Source organism: Hypomesus transpacificus, chromosome 18 (assembly GCF_021917145.1).
Source record: "Hypomesus transpacificus isolate Combined female chromosome 18, fHypTra1, whole genome shotgun sequence".
In the NCBI taxonomy this organism is placed as follows: domain Eukaryota; kingdom Metazoa; phylum Chordata; class Actinopteri; order Osmeriformes; family Osmeridae; genus Hypomesus; species Hypomesus transpacificus.
The window spans coordinates 6,915,844-6,937,153 of NC_061077.1; the positions used below are offsets into that span (position 1 = coordinate 6,915,844).

Genomic DNA, 21,310 nt, shown 5'->3' on the forward strand with positions numbered 1-21,310 from the left:
GGGTTAAAATATATACAACAATCTCTCCTGTTTTGACAGTTAAGACATTGTGAACCAGGGACTGCAATCTCAACATGGCCAGATTATCACTTCTGTCTGGTAATTCTACTTGTGACAGTCACATAGGTTACAATATGTTGTCAGTGATCATTATAAATTGAGTATAACTGGACAATACATATGCAACATTTTAACTGTACATTTTTTTTCTCTCGAAGGATTGTCCCTGTTGATGTGCTTTCAACTAGGTATGTCATATTACAACTCTACTCGATAATATGTTTTCCGTAACATAGTAAATTATTCTAAAACCAACTATTCTAATGTGAAGTCTAAACTTGTATATATTTTGTTTTGGTCTAGTGTCCTCTACCAAACTGGTTTGTTACTTCACAAACTGGTCACAATACAGACAAGGTTCTGGGAGATACCTTCCTTCCAACGTGGACCCACATCTTTGCACCCACCTGATCTATGCCTTTTCAATCATTAACCATGCTAACGAGCTAGTCACCTATGAGTGGAATGATGAGACCCTCTACAGGTCCTTCAATGACCTGAAGAAAGTGTGAGTCTACCACACTAACCTAAATAATTGGAAAACTAAATAGAAGATCTAAAAAAATTAAATGTTGTCCCGCTGTCAAGAAAACACGTTATCCTTCTGTCATTAATCATAGCCATAATCTGCTGTGTAATGTACTTTGTCAGAAACCCTGCACTGAAGACTCTGTTGGCTGTTGGAGGATGGAACTTTGGAACCACTCAGTGAGTTGGCTCACATTTATTTCATAATGATGATAAGAAAAAAACAGCTTTAATAATGAATATATTGAAAACATTTGACTTAACACTATGTCCCCAGGTTTACCATCATGGTATCATCAAAAGCCAACAGACAGAAGTTTATCCAGTCCTCCATCAGCTTCCTGAGGACACATGGTTTTGATGGTTTGGATCTGGACTGGGAGTACCCTGGAGCTCGAGGGAGCCCCCCAGAAGACAAGCAGAGATTCACACTGCTGTGTCAGGTCAGTTTGAGACATTTTGTACACCTTCTTTGGGTGGTCCACTATGTGCTGAACTCTCATTTGTCTGTGGTTTTAGGAAATACTTGAGGCATTTGAGAAGGAGGCAACTGACACAAGAAGACCAAGGCTATTGGTAACTGCTGCAGTGGCTGCTGGGAAAGGAAACATTGACAATGGTTATCAGATTGCTGAGATTGCCAAGTGAGGTTCAGCTTCTATTGGAGTATCCACATAATACTATTGGTGTCTTTTTATAAAAGATTTGAAGCTGTCTGTCTGTCTGTCTGTCTGTCTGACCGTCTGTCCATCTGTCTGTATGTTTGTGTGACAGAATCCTGGACTTCATCAATGTGATGAGCTATGATCTCCGTGGGGCTTGGGACCCAGTCACAGGCCATAACAGTCCCCTGTACACTAGCTCCTCAGATACAGGAGAACTGGCCTACTTCAATGTTGTGAGTAAAACCAGGGGCGTCGTTAGACTCTTAGGCACATGCCCCTGTATAAATCAGCAGTATCCAAATCAACGCTTGTAAAAGTGTTTGACCAAAAACCCAAACCTATATGCATTCAGAAGTCCATGTCAGCGCGCTCTTCATACCTAGGTCCAGGGGGGTATTCTACAAAGCAGGTTATGCAGGTTCAGCACAAGTTGATTCACAATGTTGCAGCAACCTACTGGCAATGTTGCTACAACTGGGTGTCAGCTGGGGAGTTAACTTAACCGGTTAAGTCACATAACCTGCTTTCTGGAATACCCCCCAGATGTCGGACTCGGCACATTAGTCAGAATTGAGGTAGGCTAAGAAACATTACAAAACTAAAGATAGTTTCTAAACTAGAATTGAAGTACTTGCCAAAGCTGAAATCAAACTTGCGTCCCTGAACTGTTGTATAGTGGGTTGAGAAAGGGGAGTTTCTATAGCCTAGTAGTGCATTGCGCGCAGCAAGCTTGGAAGAAAAAAAGAGATATGAATTAGGGGCCTGTGCCCCAATAGAGTGTTATGTCTAAAAACGCCTCTGAGTAAAACTATTCAGACATGATAAAAGCTAATGGTAAACTTATCAGTAGTATCATATACTTATGCCATTATTCTATTTACAAGTGGTTAATGTATTATCCCTTGTCTTTTCCCCCAGGACTTTGCCATGAAGTACTGGAGAGATCAGGGGGCCCCTGTGGAAAAGCTCATGATGGGTTTTGCCACCTATGGGCGCACATTCCGCACAACATCTGCAGCCAGTGGTGTTGGAACCCCAGCAAGCGGACCCGCTTCTGCTGGAACATACACTTTGGAAGCTGGCTTCTGGTCCTATTATGAGGTCAGTGGTTAAGCTCAACGTGAGTTCTAAGAAATACAATTAAATGAGTGCCTAATGCACTGGGATTTTTGATTTTTTTGTATTTGGTCATATTTTTTGAATTTTTGTAATCAACTTCTTGTCCAATTGGTTGTTATCAATCTTCTGAGGATGTGGGTTGTACCTTATAATCAAGGCAATTTAGTTACCTATTCAAACAGAATAAGGAACTCTCCTCCCTTATCATGTGGTTAAAGTAAAAAAGGTACCCCCTCATTCAGCCCAACAATACATCATCTTTCTCCAGATCTGCACTTTCCTCAAAGGAACCACCATTCAGTGGATTAAGGAGCAAAAGGTCCCATATGCTACTAAAGGAAATGAGTGGGTAGGATTTGACAACAGGGAGAGTTTTGAGATCAAGGTAATGACAGACTGATGTAATGGCTTTCCCAAAAACATTATGGTGATGTCACATCATCGGAAGCCAATAATAGTGTATTTATGTTCTAAAATTACTTTTCAAGGCTCAATTTTTAAAAGACAACAAGTTTGGAGGAGCTTTTATCTGGGCTCTGGATCTTGATGACTTTTCCGGACAGTTCTGTGGACAGGGGAACTATCCCCTCATTAGTCATCTGCGCTCTCTTCTGTCCTCGGGTATGCAAACATCTCCGAACACACACTTTTACAAGAAGCAGCAGAGTGTATCCAAAATTAATTTTCTATACAGTATACAGTAGTGTATAGACAGCGTACTATGTTCTCTCATTATCCCTTTGTACTTGACAGACTTGCCACCCCTACCATCATCGTCTGTTCGTCCACCAGTTGTGACAACAACTGGTAGTGTGGCCCCCACCACCTCCAGCCCTGCCTCCTCAACTGCCACCCCCACAACCCCAAACATCAGTGGTTTCTGTGGGGGGAAGGACGATGGTCTCTACAGCAACAATGATGATGCAAATTCTTTCTACCAGTGCTTCAATGGACACACCTATGTTCATAAGTGCCATATTGGCCTCGTTTACAATGCCAAATGCAACTGCTGTGACTGGCCAATATAAAGTGCAGCCCTTCTAAGCAACTTCAGTATAACAATGTTCTGTTTACCATAGCTTTAGGATGCCACCATATATATATATATATATATATTATCATTATATAATTTTTTATTGTAACATGCCCTTTACTTCCCTTGTAATCACTTGTGTGAAAGTTATACAGTGAAACCAAGACTGGAGACCTGTGCCTTCAATGGACATTAAAACTAAATGATTGAATAATCACTGACAAACAAACACGTGCAAACTGTTCTAAGTTTTCATTTCTTATCTGGCTTTTTATATTTGTCTTGTGATTATTAGAAAAAACTGTGGGGACAAAGGAAGCTGCATGTCAGATGCTTGAGCAATGTTGGAATCCCCAACCATCTGACCGTCTTACACAAGTGGTACAGTGGTAGGAGGGGTTTTGGACCCAGTCTGTAATTACCAGCAGTCCGATTGCTCCATCTTATAGTGTGAAATAGTTATTATGATGGGAATCTATTGTAGCACTAGAATTACAGAGGTGTGTAGATGCACGTAATCTCTGGAACAACATTTATACCACATGTAAAATGTTGAGTGACTATTTTTGCTTTTAACCTGTAAGGCATGGTCAGCTATAACACTACATGTAGAAACATCTACACACCCTTACTTTATTTATGTGTCATTGAAACAAATGAAGGTGACTAGATATTTCAATTGTATTTCACCCTATTTGTTTTACATTACATGCATTCTTAAATAAAATTTAAAAAGTTGAAGTAACAGTTGTCAAATGTAGGGGCATTCGTTTCACAGTTCCTGCACTACTTTGTGTTACCTTTTAATTGATGGCCTGTTGTTGTGGTAGAGCTGATGAGTGGTACACCTGCACTGTGATATTTGCTTTTGTGTTATCTTAGATGTTATATGTTATAGGTTACATTTATTCACTTAGCAAACGCTTTTACGAGTTATGCATGGTTTACATTACACTGCATTTGTACGGATCTGTCTGCAGAGCGTGGGCTTTGAATGCTCCAAATGTGTTCCTGTTCCACCTATGATTGGCAAACGTGCAGGGGTTGTGAAACCCATGTTCCGATTGGTCAATAGCATCCGCACGGACCCTGTGCATGACCCAGTACTGTGCTTTCCTTAACTTTTAGGGTCTTCCTTTGGGAAGCTGCAAAACCGCCCGCCGGCTGTAAAACATTTTATGTGAAACCTGAGTGAAACTCAAGGATTGCATTGAAAGATTACGCATACACGGTCACAAAAATACCTTCTGTACCATACCCGACTGGAGGCTGCAGTTTCAATAGCGTAAATCGGTGGGGGTCTGACTATTTCAACCGTAACGTGACCAAAATGGAAAAAAATTATCTTGTTGAAAGATTTGGTGACGAAGTTACTTTTTTTTATCAATTTTCGCTGTCTGTGGGTGGGGTTATAACAGCTGAAATCAATCTATTTCCCTTTTTGTCTTATTTTTAAGAGACGTTCCACTCCTGCCTCCTTAATTTTGGAATCCACTAATCATGAGATTTCTCACTCTAGCAGGTAGGTATCTATAATGATTTTGATTAGCATATTTTATGTTATCTAAGCTTAATAATTCAGAAAAATGAATGACTAGTTTTGACTTTTTTTCCGAAGGTTTGTTCCTGACCTTGTGCCACATAGGTAGGTTTACTCTCTTGCCAAATTACTTTGGCTAGAACTAAATCTGTAGTTTTTACCTTGATGTTGTGTTAATCGAAGTGTCACAGGAGTGATCCTTTGAGTGATGTTTTGAATGGTTGAGCGGTGCAACTAAATCCTGACAGTGTGTTACAAATGTGAACTGAAGCCTACTTTAGGATGATGTTAGTTAACAAACAAAAAAAAGTATTGTAAAACTGGATTTACAGGTTGTTGCTAAAATGGCTGCTCCGGAATGTTAATGCATTGTTTCTGTGTCTAGGTACTTCCTCTCAACTTGTGTGCTACTTCACCAACTGGTCCCAGTACAGACCTGGTGCAGGAAAGTACACGCCTGATAATGTTGACCCACACCTGTGCACACACCTGATTTATGCTTTTTCCGTCATCAACCCGGCTAACGAGCTTGTCACTTACGAATGGAACGATGAGACTCTCTACAAGTCCTTCAATGGACTCAAAGACAGGTTGGCATCTTCTTTCACATACAGAGCAGTTGAATTAGGCTCATAATAAGCTGCATTGTGTGGAGTTAGAGTTGTTTGTTTTCTTATCACTTATTTGGTTTAGCAAACCAAATGTAACCAGAACCAAATCAAAACAATTGTAATTGTGTGGTCCAACAGAAATGCTGGTCTTAAAACACTTCTGGCAGTTGGTGGATGGAACTTTGGCACTCAACAGTGAGACATTTCACTTTCAAGTTTACATAAATAACAAACAACAATAGGTTCAACTGTTCTACTCCTTTTTAACGTGATTTGTACTTTTCTATTTTTATGATAACTTTTCCAATTAGGTTTACTACGATGGTGTCGACCCCAGCCAACAGACAGAAGTTTATCCAGTCCTCCATCATCTTCCTGAGGAAACATGGTTTTGATGGTTTGGATCTGGACTGGGAGTACCCTGGAGCTCGAGGGAGCCCCCCAGAAGACAAGCAGAGATTCACTCTGCTGTGTCAGGTCTGAAATACAGCAGAATAGGATAGATTAACAAATTAACTATACATGTAATACAATGTGGCCACTCCACTTGGTTGTTTAGGAGCTCCTAAAGGCCTATGAGGCAGAGGGCACTTTGACTGGACGGCCCAGACTGATGGTCACTGCAGCGGTGGCTGCTGGAAAAGGAACCGTTAATGCTGGTTATGAAATAGCAGAAATTGCAAAGTAAGTGTGATTCACAAAGAAATGTATACATTTGACTGGAAAAGGCCAGTGAAGTGTGACATCTTTTAAAAACAGGTATCTAGACTTCATTAGTGTGATGACCTATGATTTTCACGGCAACTGGGAGAGTGTAACAGGACACAACAGCCCCCTATACCAGGGTTCCCATGACACAGGAGATCTAATCTTCTTTAACACAGTGAGAACCAAGATTTATGTTCACATCTTTTCATGAATGCTTGTTTAATGATAAAGACTATCATATTTTTTTTTACACTTACTATTTCTCTTTATCTCTCAGGATTTTGCCATGAAGTACTGGCGAGACCAAGGAGTCCCTGTGGAAAAGCTGAGAATGGGCTTTGCTACCTACGGGCGGACATTTAACCTTGCTTCTGGAGCCAGCGGTGTTGGAGTCCCAACCAGCGGTCCTGCTGCAGCTGGGATGTTCACCAGGGAGGCTGGCTTCTGGTCCTACTATGAGGTTCACATCAATACCATGTTTTAAGTAATCGGCTCTGGAAATATTTACTGCTCACAGATGCACTTCACATTAAGACAACTCTAACTGAAAGGGTGACCCTTTGTTGGTGAAATATGTGCAAGTGACCTGACTTCTTTGTGTTTCAGATCTGCACGTTCCTTCCAGGAAGCACTACCCAGTGGATTGATAGCCAGAAGGTTCCCTATGCTACTAAGAGAAATGAGTGGGTGGGATTTGACAACAAAGAGAGCTTTGAGACCAAGGTATTATATGTTGTCCCGTAACAGCAGTATGAAGGGTAAAGTTATACTACAATTAACCAGAGCTGTACAGTACATTAATAAGTTTATCCTCCTGTTTATGCTTATTTTCTCTGAAGGTTCGTTACATGAAAGACAACAAGTTTGGAGGAGCTTTTGTCTGGGCTCTGGACCTTGATGACTTTACTGGACAGTTCTGTGGACAGGGGAACTATCCCCTCATCAGGCATCTCAAGGGACTCCTTGATACTGGTAAAGCACATTCTGTAGAACATTCATATCTTATGGTTCAGTCATGAGCAGAATACTCTTGGTATCTTGAATAATTTAATTTTACATTTATAAATACAACTTTTTACAAATGTTTTCCTAGGAGTCCCTCCACTGCAATCTACAACCACCCTAGAGCCAGGGGCACAGACTCCAGACAAGGCAACTGCTACCAGTAAGCCAGGGGAACAGACTCCAGACAAGGCATTAAGCGAGGAGTTCTGTGTGGGCCGGCCTGGTGGGCTGTATCCAAAGCCTGATGCTCCAGGGTCTTTCTACCGATGTGCCAACGACATCACCTGGGTTCAAAACTGCCCGGCTGGCCTTGTTTTCGATGACAGCTGTAAGTGTTGCAATTGGCTCAACTTGAACACAATTCTTTTTACAACATGAAGCCTCAGCTGCAATAGTGAGCATTCAGTGTTTCCCACACATAGACTAATGTGTGGCGGTGCGCCACAGAATCAACACCGGCCGCCACATATTGCGTTTCGTAAAAAAACATTTTTTAATCGCTATTTAGGTTAAAACACGCAGCGTATTCGTTCAGCTGCATTTCCTTTCCCCTGCTCTCCCTCCGTCTCTGTCACTCATGCGTCTTTCTCACATATGCACAGTCACAACGTTAGCAACAATGCATACATATGCCGTTCTAGTAAGACCGACTGCAATATCAGCTAGCCTTCAGCATTAGTGCCGTAGCTATAAGTCGAGGAAAGTTGAGGTTACTTTTCGCTAGGTACCTTACTCACATTTACATTTAGTCATTTAGCAGACGCTCTTATCCAGAGTGACTTGCAGTACTCGAAGTTTCCCCTTCGGTCTTTTGGTGAGAAGTCTCAAGAGCTAGCTACTTACCCGGCGTCATGGAGCCGACCTGTTAAATAGTTGTTTAGCACTAGCGTTGCTACATGCATAATTCAGAAATGATATGTTAGTTGTTGTAAATTTTGTGAAGGTGTGAATCATTTTGGATTAATATTTAATGTAACAAATTATTAACGAATTGTTAACCCCCCCCCCCCCGTCTGACAACCCCCACCCCTCCCCGCCACAATTAGATTTCGAATCTGTGGGAAACACTGGCATTATTCTACATATCTTTGTCTTATGCTTTTTTTAAATGGTTACTTTTGCTATTATTGATTATACAATGGCTTCATGTATACTTTAAGCTTCATACTACTCCTGAATCAATTACGTATTTGATTGGCATGTGAATAAAATAAAAACTGTTCTTCGCTTCCAAATGGTCAATAGTTTCTACAACCATGAATTCAACCAGCCAAACAATGACACTATCATTTTTATTTGATTGTCCAGCATTTCCACATCAATACAATTGATTCCAAAGGCAGTCTTATCACAATTCAAGTGATTCCTTTAAAACCAAATAACCCATTAGCAAGTCATGTCTGTGATACTTAAGAAATATTAACAACTATTTGTAATTCTCGAAATACAATACATTGAAGAATTTAGCACTTTCATGTTAATCTCAATTTTGAAATTGCAGCAGTACAATTCTGCCACAGGATTTATGCTCTAAAAATACAATACGGTTCTCTTAAACACTCAATTATGAAATAGTCAAATGTAAACATCAATTCACCCCTCCATTTTAAATTTTATATTCAAAATGATGTGCCAATTACTAAATCAATCTACATACAATGTGATTAGGAGAAATGCAGGCATACCTAATTATTAGATTGACACAATTCATCCATGGTGCAAGCTAGGCCTGCATATCTCCTCTCTGAACCCATAATGCCATCTTCTTTACAACTCATGACTAGTGCTATGAGGAGGAGGTAGTTTTCTAATGTCACAGTTCTGGATCAGGTTGAAGAAAAACATTACCAGCTCCTCATAGTTCTTCTTGGAAATCCTCTCATTGATACCATGGAATCTGGAAATGTAAACAAAGAAACACATACTTAATAGTTCTCTCAGAATGACAATGTCTGCATTGCAGAACCAGGGTATACTACTCAGGGTGATCGACAAGTTAACAGCTGAGTGGGACCTGACCAGGAACCAGCTACAGTCCCACCAGTATGCAGTGTGTTGAAAGGTGACAGTCTGTATGGTGCAACAAAGTCACATGGTTTGGTCATAACACGAGGTAGTCTCATGATCAACTAACGAGAATGGCCTTTTGTTCTACAAACACCACCTTCATCATGCAATTGACAGATATTGTATTGTATCTCTTGAGATAACAATGGTGAACATTGTAACTACAGCTATGTTTTCTGCCGAAATGTGGAATGCTTTCTCTTTCTGCCTCATGCAGAAGCAGTAATGAACTGACATGTTAATAATCAATATGCCTACCTCTGAGCATCACCTGGTTTGAACCAAGTAGGTGAAAAGCGATATATGTCCTTGGTCAGCTCAGTGTAATGACGACTGTCTGTGTTCCCAATACAGATACCTGCACATAGACAAAACTAAGATGAGACACTTGAACCTGCCATAATGGAAACAACCAGTCTATTCAAATATTAGAAGCACAAGATAAATAACTTTCTTACCAGGGGCAACGGTGACTTGGGGAAACATGTCCATCACAGTTTTCTTGAGGATTTGAAACCCAAAGGAGGTTTCATCAGAGGAGCTGACACGCACAGGGTCAAAGCCATGCACAAGCTCCATCTTCACCCTCTCGTCCCCCACTGTCCACTGAATCAGCTCCAAAATCTAAAAGGGCAGGGAATGACAATGGCACATTTACTTTATGTTAAAAGAACAGAAAGGTTAACTAAATTGAATATCATAGAAACTTGCTGATGAAAATGTTCATTACATTGACGTAGAAGTCTGACATACAAATACAAACCATAACGGTATAATAAGGAAGATCAATTCCACAATTTGCACACAGTGACACATTATTTATACACCACCTTTACAGATATGGAAAGTGATAAAGAAGTCCTTTACTGTAGAGCTGGTAAAACAGGTGACCCATCCATACCTCTTGTAAGGACTGTGAGGAATGGATGCGTAGATTTACGTAGGCTTCAGCTTGGGAGGGTAGAACATTCACCTGAAGATTTTAGAATATTCAGGCTGTAAAATAACTGTTCTATCCAGGAAAACATTACTTACGTGATTCTCAATTCTCGTATCACACCTTAACCCCTGAGTTGAACATGGTGACAGCAGTGGTTGTCCTGACAAAAGCATTGGTGTCTGGTCTTCTCTCCATGAATCTGCAAGATCAATTAACACTTGTATAATGATGAACATGTTGATGAAACAAGCAGGATAAATGAAAATTATTACCTGCCGATGATGGGAGAAAACAGCCACATATTTGACATGATAAATTTCAGCGGGAAGTCAAACTGTCAGAAACAGAGAGGAAGGAATGATAGAATATGCTGTTGAGAGACCTAGTCGTTGAACTATCTACTCTAGCTGATCCACTTATCAGTCTCACCTTGTGGGCCAGTTGTTCAAAAGTGTCACGCTCAGGGCCGAGACCAAACATCCTGGGCATGGGCTTTTCCTCTAATCTGAGGACACATCACAGGATTTAAATAAAAGAACTGGATTTATGGTAAATACAGCAACATCTTATTACAAAGCAGTGGCATTTAAGTGTAGCCTTGCCAGCGGGATGAAAGGGTAAGTTGAGAATGAGGAAGTGAGAGGACAGAAGCCATGTACAAAATATTGTTTAGGGTTGGCAGGTAATGTTCTGCTTCTCTTAACTGAGGCCTGTGAGCAGTGAAGTTATACGCTCTCTCACTCACCTTCTGACGGCTGCAGCCAAGATGCCAATGCTGCTCTCCCTGGGGGGCATGGAGGAATGTCCCGGAACTGTGAACACACTCAGCTTCACTGTAGCCTGTCCCTTCTCACTGATCCCAATCCTGCAACACACAAACACACCCATCATTAGACGTTCTGCTTTGAAGCCCAATGTGTACATATTTTGCCAACGTTTTAAAGTGCTATTACTAGATCCTCACAGAGCAGCAGGCCCCCTCAGACCACTAATGACCCCATCCAGCACAGCCAGGCCCTCATCCAGGACAAACGCCAGCTGCACCCCACGCTTCTTTAGCACACGCACTATGTTCATAGCACCCTGGTATCCAGAAACCTACAAAAGTGTTGAATGGGAAAAACTAGTATAACATAAAATGATTAAGTTGACTGTATGTCTACAGTATACAGTAGTAGGCCTGATTAATAGACTAGATACCTCTTCATCATGACCCAGACCAATGTAGAAACCCCTACGTGGTGCATAACCTTTCATCAGCAGGTATTCCAGTGCCTGGAGAATCGCCTGAGAATAGGGAACTCTGGTTAGATTGAAGGCATTCATGATGGCGCTGTACATCGTGCAAAACATTGTCATGCAGAAATATGTTACCATGACAGCTTGCTTGTTGTCAATTGTTCCTCTACCATAGATAAACCCATCAATCTCCTTGGCAGAGAATGGCGGAGCCTCCCAGCCATCGCTTTCCAAGGCTGGCACCACATCTATGTGAGCCAGGAGCATGTAGGGCATCAATGCAGGGTTGGAGCCTGGCACCCAGAATAGGTGACTGTAGTTGGCCACCATCTCATGATGAACCAATTTGGAAGAAAACACTGTAGGAAAAACTACATGAGAGATACATCATACTTTAGTAATTACATTAAACTAACCATAAAGCAAACTACATTGTGTACGCTGTATGAATGACACCTTTATTAGTCACATAACCTACAACTGAAGTAAACTTGGGTTACCGATTATACAAATCTGGGTTCATGAAAAGGAGATGCTTTCGATCAGCCCTACCCCTCCTGAGGAGATGGTCGAACTCGCGCAAAGCGCTGGTGTTCAATTGTGTTTCCGTTGTTGACACGGTGGGAATCCGTACCGCCTCTGAAAGGAATCGAGTGTGAGCAACAGGTGCTAAATGTGACACTTACTTGCAACAAGCAAAAAATAAAAACTGGAAACATGCATGTCGCGTTTTGCATCAAACTTGTAAGTCATTCCAAGAACATGACAAAATCAAATTGTTCACCTTTGAAATGATCAAGAAGCTCTTCTCGATGTTCGCTTATTAAATCCGACGCAATGTTGTTTGTCTTCTCCCAGTGAGCGAGCTGTAGATCTGCATTAACATCCAGCGTCAGTGTCCTTACAGTGGCTATAACGAACAATACTAGTAGAACAAATGACAAGCTAAAGGACACAATCTTTACAAATTTGACAACCCTAAACTTTGTATAATGGTCGGTCATCTTAATCCTGTTCCGAGTTTACCCCTGAACATTAGACAATAACATGTGGGCCTAGTATTTCCTATTTCACGCTGCTTTGCAGATAAATTGATAAATTATTATTTCAGCGCCACCTGCTGGATGACAGCATAAGTTGACAACACTTGTTTAAAGTTTAACATCGATTCCCCTGAATCACCCATCCTTTTCCAATTCCATCCCATCCATACAACATATGCAATCCAAGCCCATATGAAACAAACATCTTTATTCAAACACAACAAACTATTCTTTAAAAAAAGACACATGGTACAAACAAGTAGGTTAAGATAACTCATAAATGTCCTCAGTTCAAATACACCATAGACATCGTCCCAGTCTTAAACATATTGTACATAAAAACATTCAATGCAGAAATACCTTCATCACATGAGAATACATTTTGTAGCTCAACCAGTAACATAACTCATGGGATGTTACAGTCTGATGTTACAGATGTTACATCACAACAGTGAGGTACTGAGGCAAGGTGAGGTAATCTTGGCTTGCTATGAGCTGTGACTTTACCAAGTGCATAGGGGAACAAACCAAACAAGAAGTCTTCATCGCTTAAAACCCCAACAAGGAAGATGATGAAGAGAAGGCTAAACAGGCCAACAGAGTACGGGCCTACTCCTGCCCAGTAAGGGGGTCTAGGACCTGAGTGTCCGCAGGCTCGGCCTTCAGCAACAATCTCTCCTCAACTCCAGTCTCCAGGCTCACCTCAACATCTCCTGTCTTCAGGCTAAGGTTTTCCAGGAAGGCCCCAAAGGGATTGTCTAAACTGTCCTCCACACAAGCATAGATTAAGTAGAGGAGGCAGACAATGCTGAGGAAGGCCACCACTTGGACCCAGAGAGGGACGAGGAAACGCTCCAGCTCCTGTCTCTCCATGGTGGTGGGACTGAGAGGGGTGTCTGGGTACTTGAACTGGACCGGACGTCCTGCTGCACCCTTTATAGGTCTCCGCCGGGTTGCACTGCAGCACAATTTATAAACATGCCATTAAACCCCATTGACTTATAAATTGAAGAACAATACAAATGTATTGTAATGGTGAGCTTGAAAAACAGTAGCCATATAGTGTAGTCTCATGGTGAGTGTACTTACACTATCCCAGTGGGCGTGGGCTCTGTATCGGGGAATATCTCCATGAGGACATCTGTGATTGGCTCCTGAGGATGATGACAGAAAAGCGCAGATCAGACAGGGAGGGAACACAGAGAGGGTAGACAGCCCTTCCACATCTGAGGCAAGCCACGAAATAGAGGGGAGAAGTAAACAACTAAACCAGACACCAGATTCACACCTACACCAGATTCACACCTACAATGTGAAAGAAAGCCAAGTTCATGTTGATCTGACATATGCCCCAGGAGAGTGAAGTGATAAAAAACATGACAGAGACAATGGCTAGGCTAATTAATTACTTCTTGTGCCTTGATTGGCTGTATGTAAGTGATGTTTTTGATAGTCCTTGACCAGTCCTGGTAAGAGAAGAGAGACACAATAAATCCATTTGTAGCTCCCTTTCCAGCCTGGTCACCCACCATCACACTCAACCAGCCCAGGAAATCTCTGCAGTGGTGGAATCACCACCAGGTCCTAAGTTTGTTCTGACTAATGGATGACTGATCTGTCTGTGCATACTGACCCTGTGGGACCTTGGCCAAGCTCTCTCCATATCACTCCCACCGTTCCCCCTTTCTCTTTCTGCTCTAGTGGAGAGAGAGCACCGACTCTCAATCTGTGGTTACAATGAGTAAAAACATTAAGATATTATTCATAGTCACCGCAGCGGTGACTAAGAATACAACCCTCATTCACATTTAGTAGTAATATCTTATGTTACCACCACGACCAGATACTAGCAGAAAACACACTTCCCTCCTCTACCATCTGAGTGATGCTGAAGGTCTGAGAGGAAGAAGAGGAAGGGTCCTCACGGTTACCAATCAAAGCACCACACTGGGGCAATACCTGCAAGGTCCAATGTTAGAGCCGAGACAATAGCCACTACAACTTAGGTACTTCAAAACTAAGTGCCCCACTGCTTGCTCAACCTTTATGACTCAAGAGAATAGTTTTGCAGCAGTGGAGAGAAGGGGCCAAAGAGGGAGAGAAAAAGAAGAGAATGCTTCGTCCAGGTCTTATGGAGACAACTAGATACACCCCAGATTAAACTGAGATGTCGACTATATTGACTAAGACGAGCACTGAGCAAATAAGCCAGTAAAGAGGATTTAGAGTGTATTCTACCCCTGGTCGTGCTCCTTTAGGCTGGCCCACTGAGGTCTTACTCAGCACCAGGGGCGACAAGAGGGGATCCTGGCCCCACTCCGCACACCACTCCACCACATTTCTTGCATTCCTCCTGGGATTGGATTTCCAGCGTCCCGGCTGCTTCCTAGCTCGCTGGGGTAGCCCCACGTGAATTTCATCAAAGAAGAGAACATCAGTTCCACCATACAATCCCACCATCCTTGCATAGTATAAAAAGGTTATGGTCCAAGGAAGTCAAATTTACCAGTCTCGATGACTGCATAAAACACTGGGGGTAAGTGTCACCATTCTGAAAGTTCAACCCTGTCTGGGGAAAATAGGATAGCGGAGAACATCAATAAACACCCCCTCCAAAACCATAAATGTCTCAAGACAAAAGAGACTGCATTTTTTGCTGCAACCATTATCTTCAGTTCCCATCTATGTTCACCAGATGGCACTGAAAACAACATTTTGTAGAGAACACTGACGGAAGAGAAAAAAAGAACATTTGATTTACCAGGAAACTACATCCAAAACTAGCGGGTTGACTTAGGCTAGAAATAGGCTTGAACCTATTTCGCAATCATACAAAAGCTATAAAATAGTAAATCATTCAAGATAGTTCATGATAAGCCTTCATAGCTGTTTTTCTTACTTGTCTGTCTTCTTGCTGGTTTTGATCCAAGTGTGATACTGTCTCTGGTCCTGCTTGTTCTGAAACTGTAAGCCAGAGTAAACAGCCTATGTTAACAAAGCCATACAAGGTATAAGGATGACAGGAGAAATCTGCCATTCATCTTTACCATACCTGATATGTCCTCTTCCTCTTCGCTGTCAGAGTACTGGCCAGTGTCTCCTGTGCCATTCAGCTTTGGTTGACTAGCAGGTTGGAGTAAGCCTTCCAGCTTCCTCTCATACAGGGCCCTGGTGGAGGCTAGCATTACAGACACAAACATCTGTAAGGCTACTGGATGAACATGCATGAACAGATACCCTTTCATGACACCAACTCGTACATTTTCAAATAGGGCATCACAGAGTACTCACCGACTATAGGTCCAGCTCTGACTCCATGTTTCAGCAGTGAGGCCTTGAGCTCATCATCAGTCAATCCCTTAGAGTCCAACATTTCTGAGTCTTCTGTCTTTTCCTCTTCCTGGGGGGAAGAGGAAAGAAGCTGAACTGGTTATCATGACAAAAGTATTTTAACATGACAAACATAAGGCTATGTATACATAGCAAGTTCAAGGCAAAACTGGCTTTGAAACGTTCACTGTTCAGGCATTTTATTATCATTTATTCTCCATTTAACGACTTTCTCTGGGCAGCAAAATGGGGTTGAGGTTAAAGTTAGGGTTATGCAACAACTGTGAAAAAATGTTCCCAAATAAATATGTAGCTGCATGAACCATCTGTCTATCATTGTCCTCATACGACAACAATTGGCCCAAATAATAATTAGCTTGGAAAAATGAATTCTAGTGTGGTGGTGATCTTGCTAATCCAGCCATCTTGCAAGGTTAGGTGGGAAGTCCTGAACTAAACACACAGGAAACTGAAACCTCCCACTCCAGCTTTTCAAGACCACAATGGAGCTTTATTGAGCCAGAAAAACTGCACGCCACTCAAAATTCTGCACAGTATCTACCCTATTCATTCTTTCATTAGAAGATATACTGATATTGATGATCTATGCTGCTTTTTAACAATGAGAAAGAGTTATTGACTCATTTGTTTTTTGAATGTAAAATTGTTAATAGATTTTGGGCTGATCTAGCAGCATTTATTTTAAGTTGGTGAAAGTTTCACATTAAAATATAGCATTTTATTTTATGAAAACAACTGTAACAAAGACTTTTTTAAAATGTATTGTTAATCTTTTTTTGTTATGCCAGAGTTTTATATACATATTATTTATTTATTTATTAATCCCCTTTTGTTAAATGTTTAACTGTTGAATTTGATTGCTTTATATCTTCAAGACAATAGCTGTATTGTATATTATGATTATGATCTTCAATTCCCTTCTCGGTGTAATATAGTCTATATAGACTAGGGTTATACAGACATCAAAATATATGCTGTGTTTGGTTATGCGTTTCAATTAAAAAAAAATAATAATAATTGCGAGCACCTCTACTGCGCAAGACCGGACGAGCTGAAAGTTCAACATGGCGCTGACCATATTTCGTTTTTTAATAGAGCTTTAGGTTATCATTAGTAAACCATCTTGGTTTTGAAAGATCAAAGTGCAACATAAATGTCCCACTCAGCACGTTTGCCATAGATACATAACGGACGCCATCTTGAATGCTTGGTCTACTTAATTATAGGTCTATGGCTAGAACCTTCCCTGCCCTCTGCTGTCCACTGCTTTCCAAGATAACTTTAGAGCTGACCTAGCAGTTTGCAAGGGTATCAGTTTATCTCCAGCAGCTGTTACTTTCCCATGTTGTGCTTGTGCATTAGGCTACACCTGGTAGCTGAATTTTATATATCATGATTTAAATGTGAATACAAATAAAACTACTTAGACGGATGTATAGTATGTGGCATAGTTGTACTATCATTGTAAATAACTGCGAGAAAACTAGTATGCAGCACGAGTCTTTCAATTGACTCAAAACAATCTCAAATCCGGGTCAAAGAAACTGGCCAAGAAACTCCAGCAACTCACTCCCACGTCTTGCACCTGGTCGTCGTCCTCATCGCTAGAGAAATCCGCTGCTCTTTTTTGACCAATGTGTGTGAAATAAAGATCCAAATAAACTTGCTTTTTGCTCTCTGCATCAGGCAGCGTGATGTTATTGGCAACTAACTCTGACTTAAGTCTCTGCTTGGAGAACTGAGCGGGGTCCTCCACAAACACTGGCATGACAAGCGCTTTTTAGGACTAAAACGAATCTCGACTGACTTCAATATGCCAGTTCTTTCCCTAAAACTATCGATAGCCACCAAGAAACGGTAGGTGAGCAGAGAGCAGGCTTTAGTATCCTTTCCTTCCTAGCAAGTGGCAAAGTCTGAATGAAGAACAGCTGCTGCTTGCCAGACCGGGGGGCATGCAACATGATCTGACCCCAATAATAAATACCCCCGCCAAATGTAGCTAGTCAGTTGAGTTAACTGTAGCTAACAAACAGTGGTTAGCTAGCTAGAGTAACTTATTTAGCACGCAACACTGAAATACTAATATTGTAAATACCTTACATCATTAGTTAAACTATCAACACAGTTAATTTAACGTAGTATATTTAGGCAGCCAATTTGCTGCACACGATTGATGATATCTGGCAGCCAGAAGTTTAATTTGCACCTTTAGCATGCTGGAAAGGTGAGCGAAGGAACGAGGTTACTTTCTTATTTTTTTTTGATTTTATGAAGTTGTATGCATATACCTAGCTACAGTTGGTTTAGTGACAATACATTATTTGATTTGATATAGTAGATAGCAAGTTAACTACTAATTTTGAAATGAAACCTACCTTGCAATTTTCTGCAGCCTGATTGTCTTGCACTGACTCTCGCGCGCACTGACTGCATCATGATGCATTGAGTGCTGTTTCACGGTCAATCTTTCATACGAAAAAAGAACATTATTAGTGGAATATGAACAATATTTGTATAAATATTTGAATGTTTATTCAGAGGGTAAACCTAGACATCAAACTCCTGCACATCTACACATAATAAATCTGTAGAATACACCAAAAACACGTAATTCCACGCATAATTCCAACATGCTTTCCAGCACATCTTCAAACATGAACTTCAGTCTAGTGTAGACTAGTGTTGACTCAATACATGTATACCATTGCTTTATGTTGCATTGCCACCCTGTATCCAATGGCTTTAAACCCTACATGACATGTAAGTAAGAAATCACATAGGAATAGAAAGCCATAAAACACAGCAGTAGTTGAAGAGAAAATACCTCACTCAATCAAAATGTATTTTTTGGGACTGTTAGAAAGGCAGCAATATGCTATGCAGTTTGATAACCTATGATTTCAATAGCAGGAGCTGGAGTGAAGATGAATAACAAGGGCAGGTTGGAAGCAGTGCTCAGGATTTTAAACTCACATCAACATGAATAATTCACCAAAGGAACTGATAGTATTCAACTCAGGTCTGGAAGGAATGAAATTATAGTATCTCATTATTCTTCTCTAACTGATTCTTTGTATGAAAAGATTTGTGCTTTTAGCAGAGCAGACTCAAAAACAAGGATTGCTGTTCACCTGATATTGTATCTGTAGTGTATCTCACAAGTCAAATAGAAATAGCATAATCTTTGATAAAGAAAATGCCACCTTAAATCAGTGTCTTTTAAAATATGTAAAATAATTAGTGATAAAATTGAAGTGAGGTAGTTAATGAAAAAGAGATTACGTGCACATTGATATGGATTCAGAAACTGACTTCCTCCTGACTATGAATCATAGACAAAGGCTTTGAGAGTAAACATATCAATAGTTCTTTATCAGTCTTTTTTTTTTTTACAGAAAAAGCTCAGCTCAGTTGTTTAATTTGTTGTATCTTTCCACCGATAAACATCAAGTGTTTTATAACTTGCACAGGCATATTGCTGCATTTTAGTATTTAATATTCACACATGCCCAAGGCCTATGCAATCAAATCTGATAAAACAGTTTAAACAACAGTCCTGAAAAACCTTTACCATTTATTTTCTTATGGGCACAATGTAGACTTTTTCTTTTGTCATACCCACAATTAGGATTAACTGTCAAATGTATGAGGCTAAAACATTGATAACAATTAAATATGCGGTGTATAATGTACTGGATATTGAAAACACTAGACAAGGCCCTTTTGTTACACCTACAACCTAATAATAGGTAAGATCTTTATAAGTATTTGAACTGTGTTATTCAACTTTAAGGGACAACTGGACCAACCTCAGCCTTACTTTTGTGAGGTGATGTTCTCCTCGTTAATTCTTTTAATTTCAAATAAACACATGAACATCTACTTACTCGCAAGTAACAGGTGCTTAGATCTCTCTAGTGATCTGTACCACTAACACATTTTAACCTGCATGCAGGTCAAAGTTTGTCATCCAGCTGTCTCTGCATAAAAAAGTAGGCTACAAAAGATGAAATAGCAGGATGCTTGGGCACAGGGGAAAAAGGGCAGCTACGGAGGACAGAGGCAGTATTTGTTGACATTGTATCGAGTGCAAAGCTGAGGTATTTGAGGCACGGTGAGGGGAGACCAGGTATTTGTCAGTCAGCGTTCATAGTTTCTTGCTCTTGCTGTGTCTCCAAATCAAACAACAAAAGCACTATTGAGACAACCTGTTTTTTTCCCTCTGAACTAGAGTACAAAGCTTCCTGTAGGGCTGTAACTGTCCATTGCTGATCAGGCCTCCTGTGCTCTGCATGAGCCTGCCTCAAATCATTCAGACAAGCACCAAAAGGCTATAAACATATAGGCCTAATAGACAACTATGCCAGATAATTTCTTTGTCTTAAATGTTCTTGCAATTGTTGCATAAGGGTAAAAGGTCTATTGTGGTCTATGTGAATGCAAATGAGTTCAGTCTGAATATGTAACTGTCCAGGTCAGGATGGTGGGGTATTAATGTAACATCAGCGCTTCATTTTACCATTTGAACAGTTCACATGAAAAGGCGACATGATAGCATACTGCAGCATACAAAATTATGATGTATTTATAAGATATACCTTCCTTGCAATTACAAAATACTGTAAAAAAGAAAGTTAACGTTGCTTCTTGCCTAATACTCATTACTGGTTAGACTATGCCTACTCAGTGAAATAAAAGGCAGAAAACAGACTAACATTTATTAGCACAGCTAATAAGTCTCCTTTTCTAGCCACCGTCTTCAAACCCCAGGTTGACAAGCCTCCTCCTACTGAACTCCAGGGAGGCTGCTCTCATGCATAAATTAGCCCAGCCCCTGTGTCAGACACGGGCCAGACGAGAAGGTGAATCTCAGCCACAGGGAGGATTATCTCTAATCCCAAACATCCTACATGCTCCATCTCTACTGGGAGCCAATTTGAGCCACTTGTCACTCTCCAGATGTGTGTATGTCACTGAGTTATTTTTTATGTAATCAAATACCAGTGTGGGTATCTGTGTGTTAATTATATGAAGCATCATCACAATTGTATGTGAGACTGTAAATACAGTAGATATTTCATAGACCTCTCTGCGACTACAGTGCAGTAATTAATCAACATTCCAGTTGTTGCATTTCAAACTGTGTGACCAAATAACCCTACAGTGAGGAAAGCCGTATGGCACCAATTTTTTCATCCAATTACATGACATTGTAGTATTAATTTATCAAACCAACAGCCACCACTGTCAGATAATACATCAGCTCACTGCATAAAAAAGCAGCAACAGAACCCCTTGTTTGTCTCATACTACATTTCTGTAACTCTGCCAGAAAACATTTACCAATATCTATTTCCTAAACGTTTTAGCAATTACATTACACTGTTAGCAGTACCTAATT

The 21,310-nt window shown here is 40.7% G+C and overlaps 4 protein-coding genes across 7 annotated transcripts; 2 read left to right on the forward strand and 2 right to left on the reverse strand.

The window, feature by feature from the left end:
* Positions 1-35: 35 nt before the first annotated feature.
* On the forward strand, positions 36-3,634 carry LOC124480498 (acidic mammalian chitinase-like). Its single transcript, XM_047039863.1, has 11 exons — positions 36-99; positions 219-248; positions 364-568; positions 712-768; positions 866-1,031; positions 1,108-1,232; positions 1,363-1,486; positions 2,172-2,354; positions 2,641-2,757; positions 2,861-2,993; positions 3,126-3,634. Exons 1-11 carry the CDS (start codon positions 75-77, stop codon positions 3,398-3,400), a joined length of 1,440 nt encoding a protein of 479 aa, XP_046895819.1. The 5' UTR covers positions 36-74; the 3' UTR covers positions 3,401-3,634.
* An 886-nt stretch (positions 3,635-4,520) lies between these two features.
* LOC124480497 (acidic mammalian chitinase-like) lies at positions 4,521-8,498 on the forward strand. 2 transcript variants are annotated; one of them, XM_047039862.1, is made up of 12 exons: positions 4,521-4,766; positions 4,863-4,927; positions 5,024-5,050; positions 5,331-5,535; positions 5,695-5,751; positions 5,868-6,033; positions 6,116-6,240; positions 6,316-6,439; positions 6,542-6,724; positions 6,871-6,987; positions 7,104-7,236; positions 7,358-8,498. In XM_047039862.1, the coding sequence occupies exons 2-12, from the start codon at positions 4,906-4,908 to the stop codon at positions 7,645-7,647; spliced, it is 1,449 nt and encodes a 482-aa protein (XP_046895818.1). In that variant the 5' UTR covers positions 4,521-4,766; positions 4,863-4,905; the 3' UTR covers positions 7,648-8,498. The 2 variants fall into 2 exon arrangements, with proteins under 2 accessions (XP_046895818.1, XP_046895817.1); XM_047039861.1 differs by having other exon boundaries at positions 4,521-4,698.
* A 49-nt stretch (positions 8,499-8,547) lies between these two features.
* On the reverse strand, positions 8,548-12,610 carry LOC124480535 (N-fatty-acyl-amino acid synthase/hydrolase PM20D1.2-like). Its single transcript, XM_047039953.1, has 13 exons — positions 12,300-12,610; positions 12,068-12,154; positions 11,651-11,886; positions 11,477-11,563; positions 11,241-11,374; positions 11,022-11,141; positions 10,706-10,781; positions 10,549-10,610; positions 10,397-10,475; positions 10,238-10,309; positions 9,795-9,960; positions 9,595-9,694; positions 8,548-9,166 (listed from the first exon to the last, which is right to left on the reverse strand). The coding sequence occupies exons 1-13, from the start codon at positions 12,517-12,519 to the stop codon at positions 9,037-9,039; spliced, it is 1,569 nt and encodes a 522-aa protein (XP_046895909.1). The 5' UTR covers positions 12,520-12,610; the 3' UTR covers positions 8,548-9,036.
* A 141-nt stretch (positions 12,611-12,751) lies between these two features.
* lemd1 (LEM domain containing 1) lies at positions 12,752-17,824 on the reverse strand. 3 transcript variants are annotated; one of them, XM_047040901.1, is made up of 11 exons: positions 17,480-17,824; positions 15,850-15,958; positions 15,611-15,736; positions 15,458-15,522; positions 15,065-15,127; positions 14,797-14,952; positions 14,425-14,517; positions 14,192-14,284; positions 13,968-14,024; positions 13,648-13,712; positions 12,752-13,516 (listed from the first exon to the last, which is right to left on the reverse strand). In XM_047040901.1, the coding sequence occupies exons 1-11, from the start codon at positions 17,675-17,677 to the stop codon at positions 13,168-13,170; spliced, it is 1,374 nt and encodes a 457-aa protein (XP_046896857.1). In that variant the 5' UTR covers positions 17,678-17,824; the 3' UTR covers positions 12,752-13,167. The 3 variants fall into 3 exon arrangements, with proteins under 3 accessions (XP_046896857.1, XP_046896858.1, XP_046896859.1); XM_047040902.1 differs by lacking the exon at positions 13,968-14,024 and having other exon boundaries at positions 17,480-17,818; XM_047040903.1 differs by lacking the exons at positions 14,797-14,952; positions 15,065-15,127 and having other exon boundaries at positions 17,480-17,818.
* Between the last annotated feature and the right edge of the window lie 3,486 nt (positions 17,825-21,310).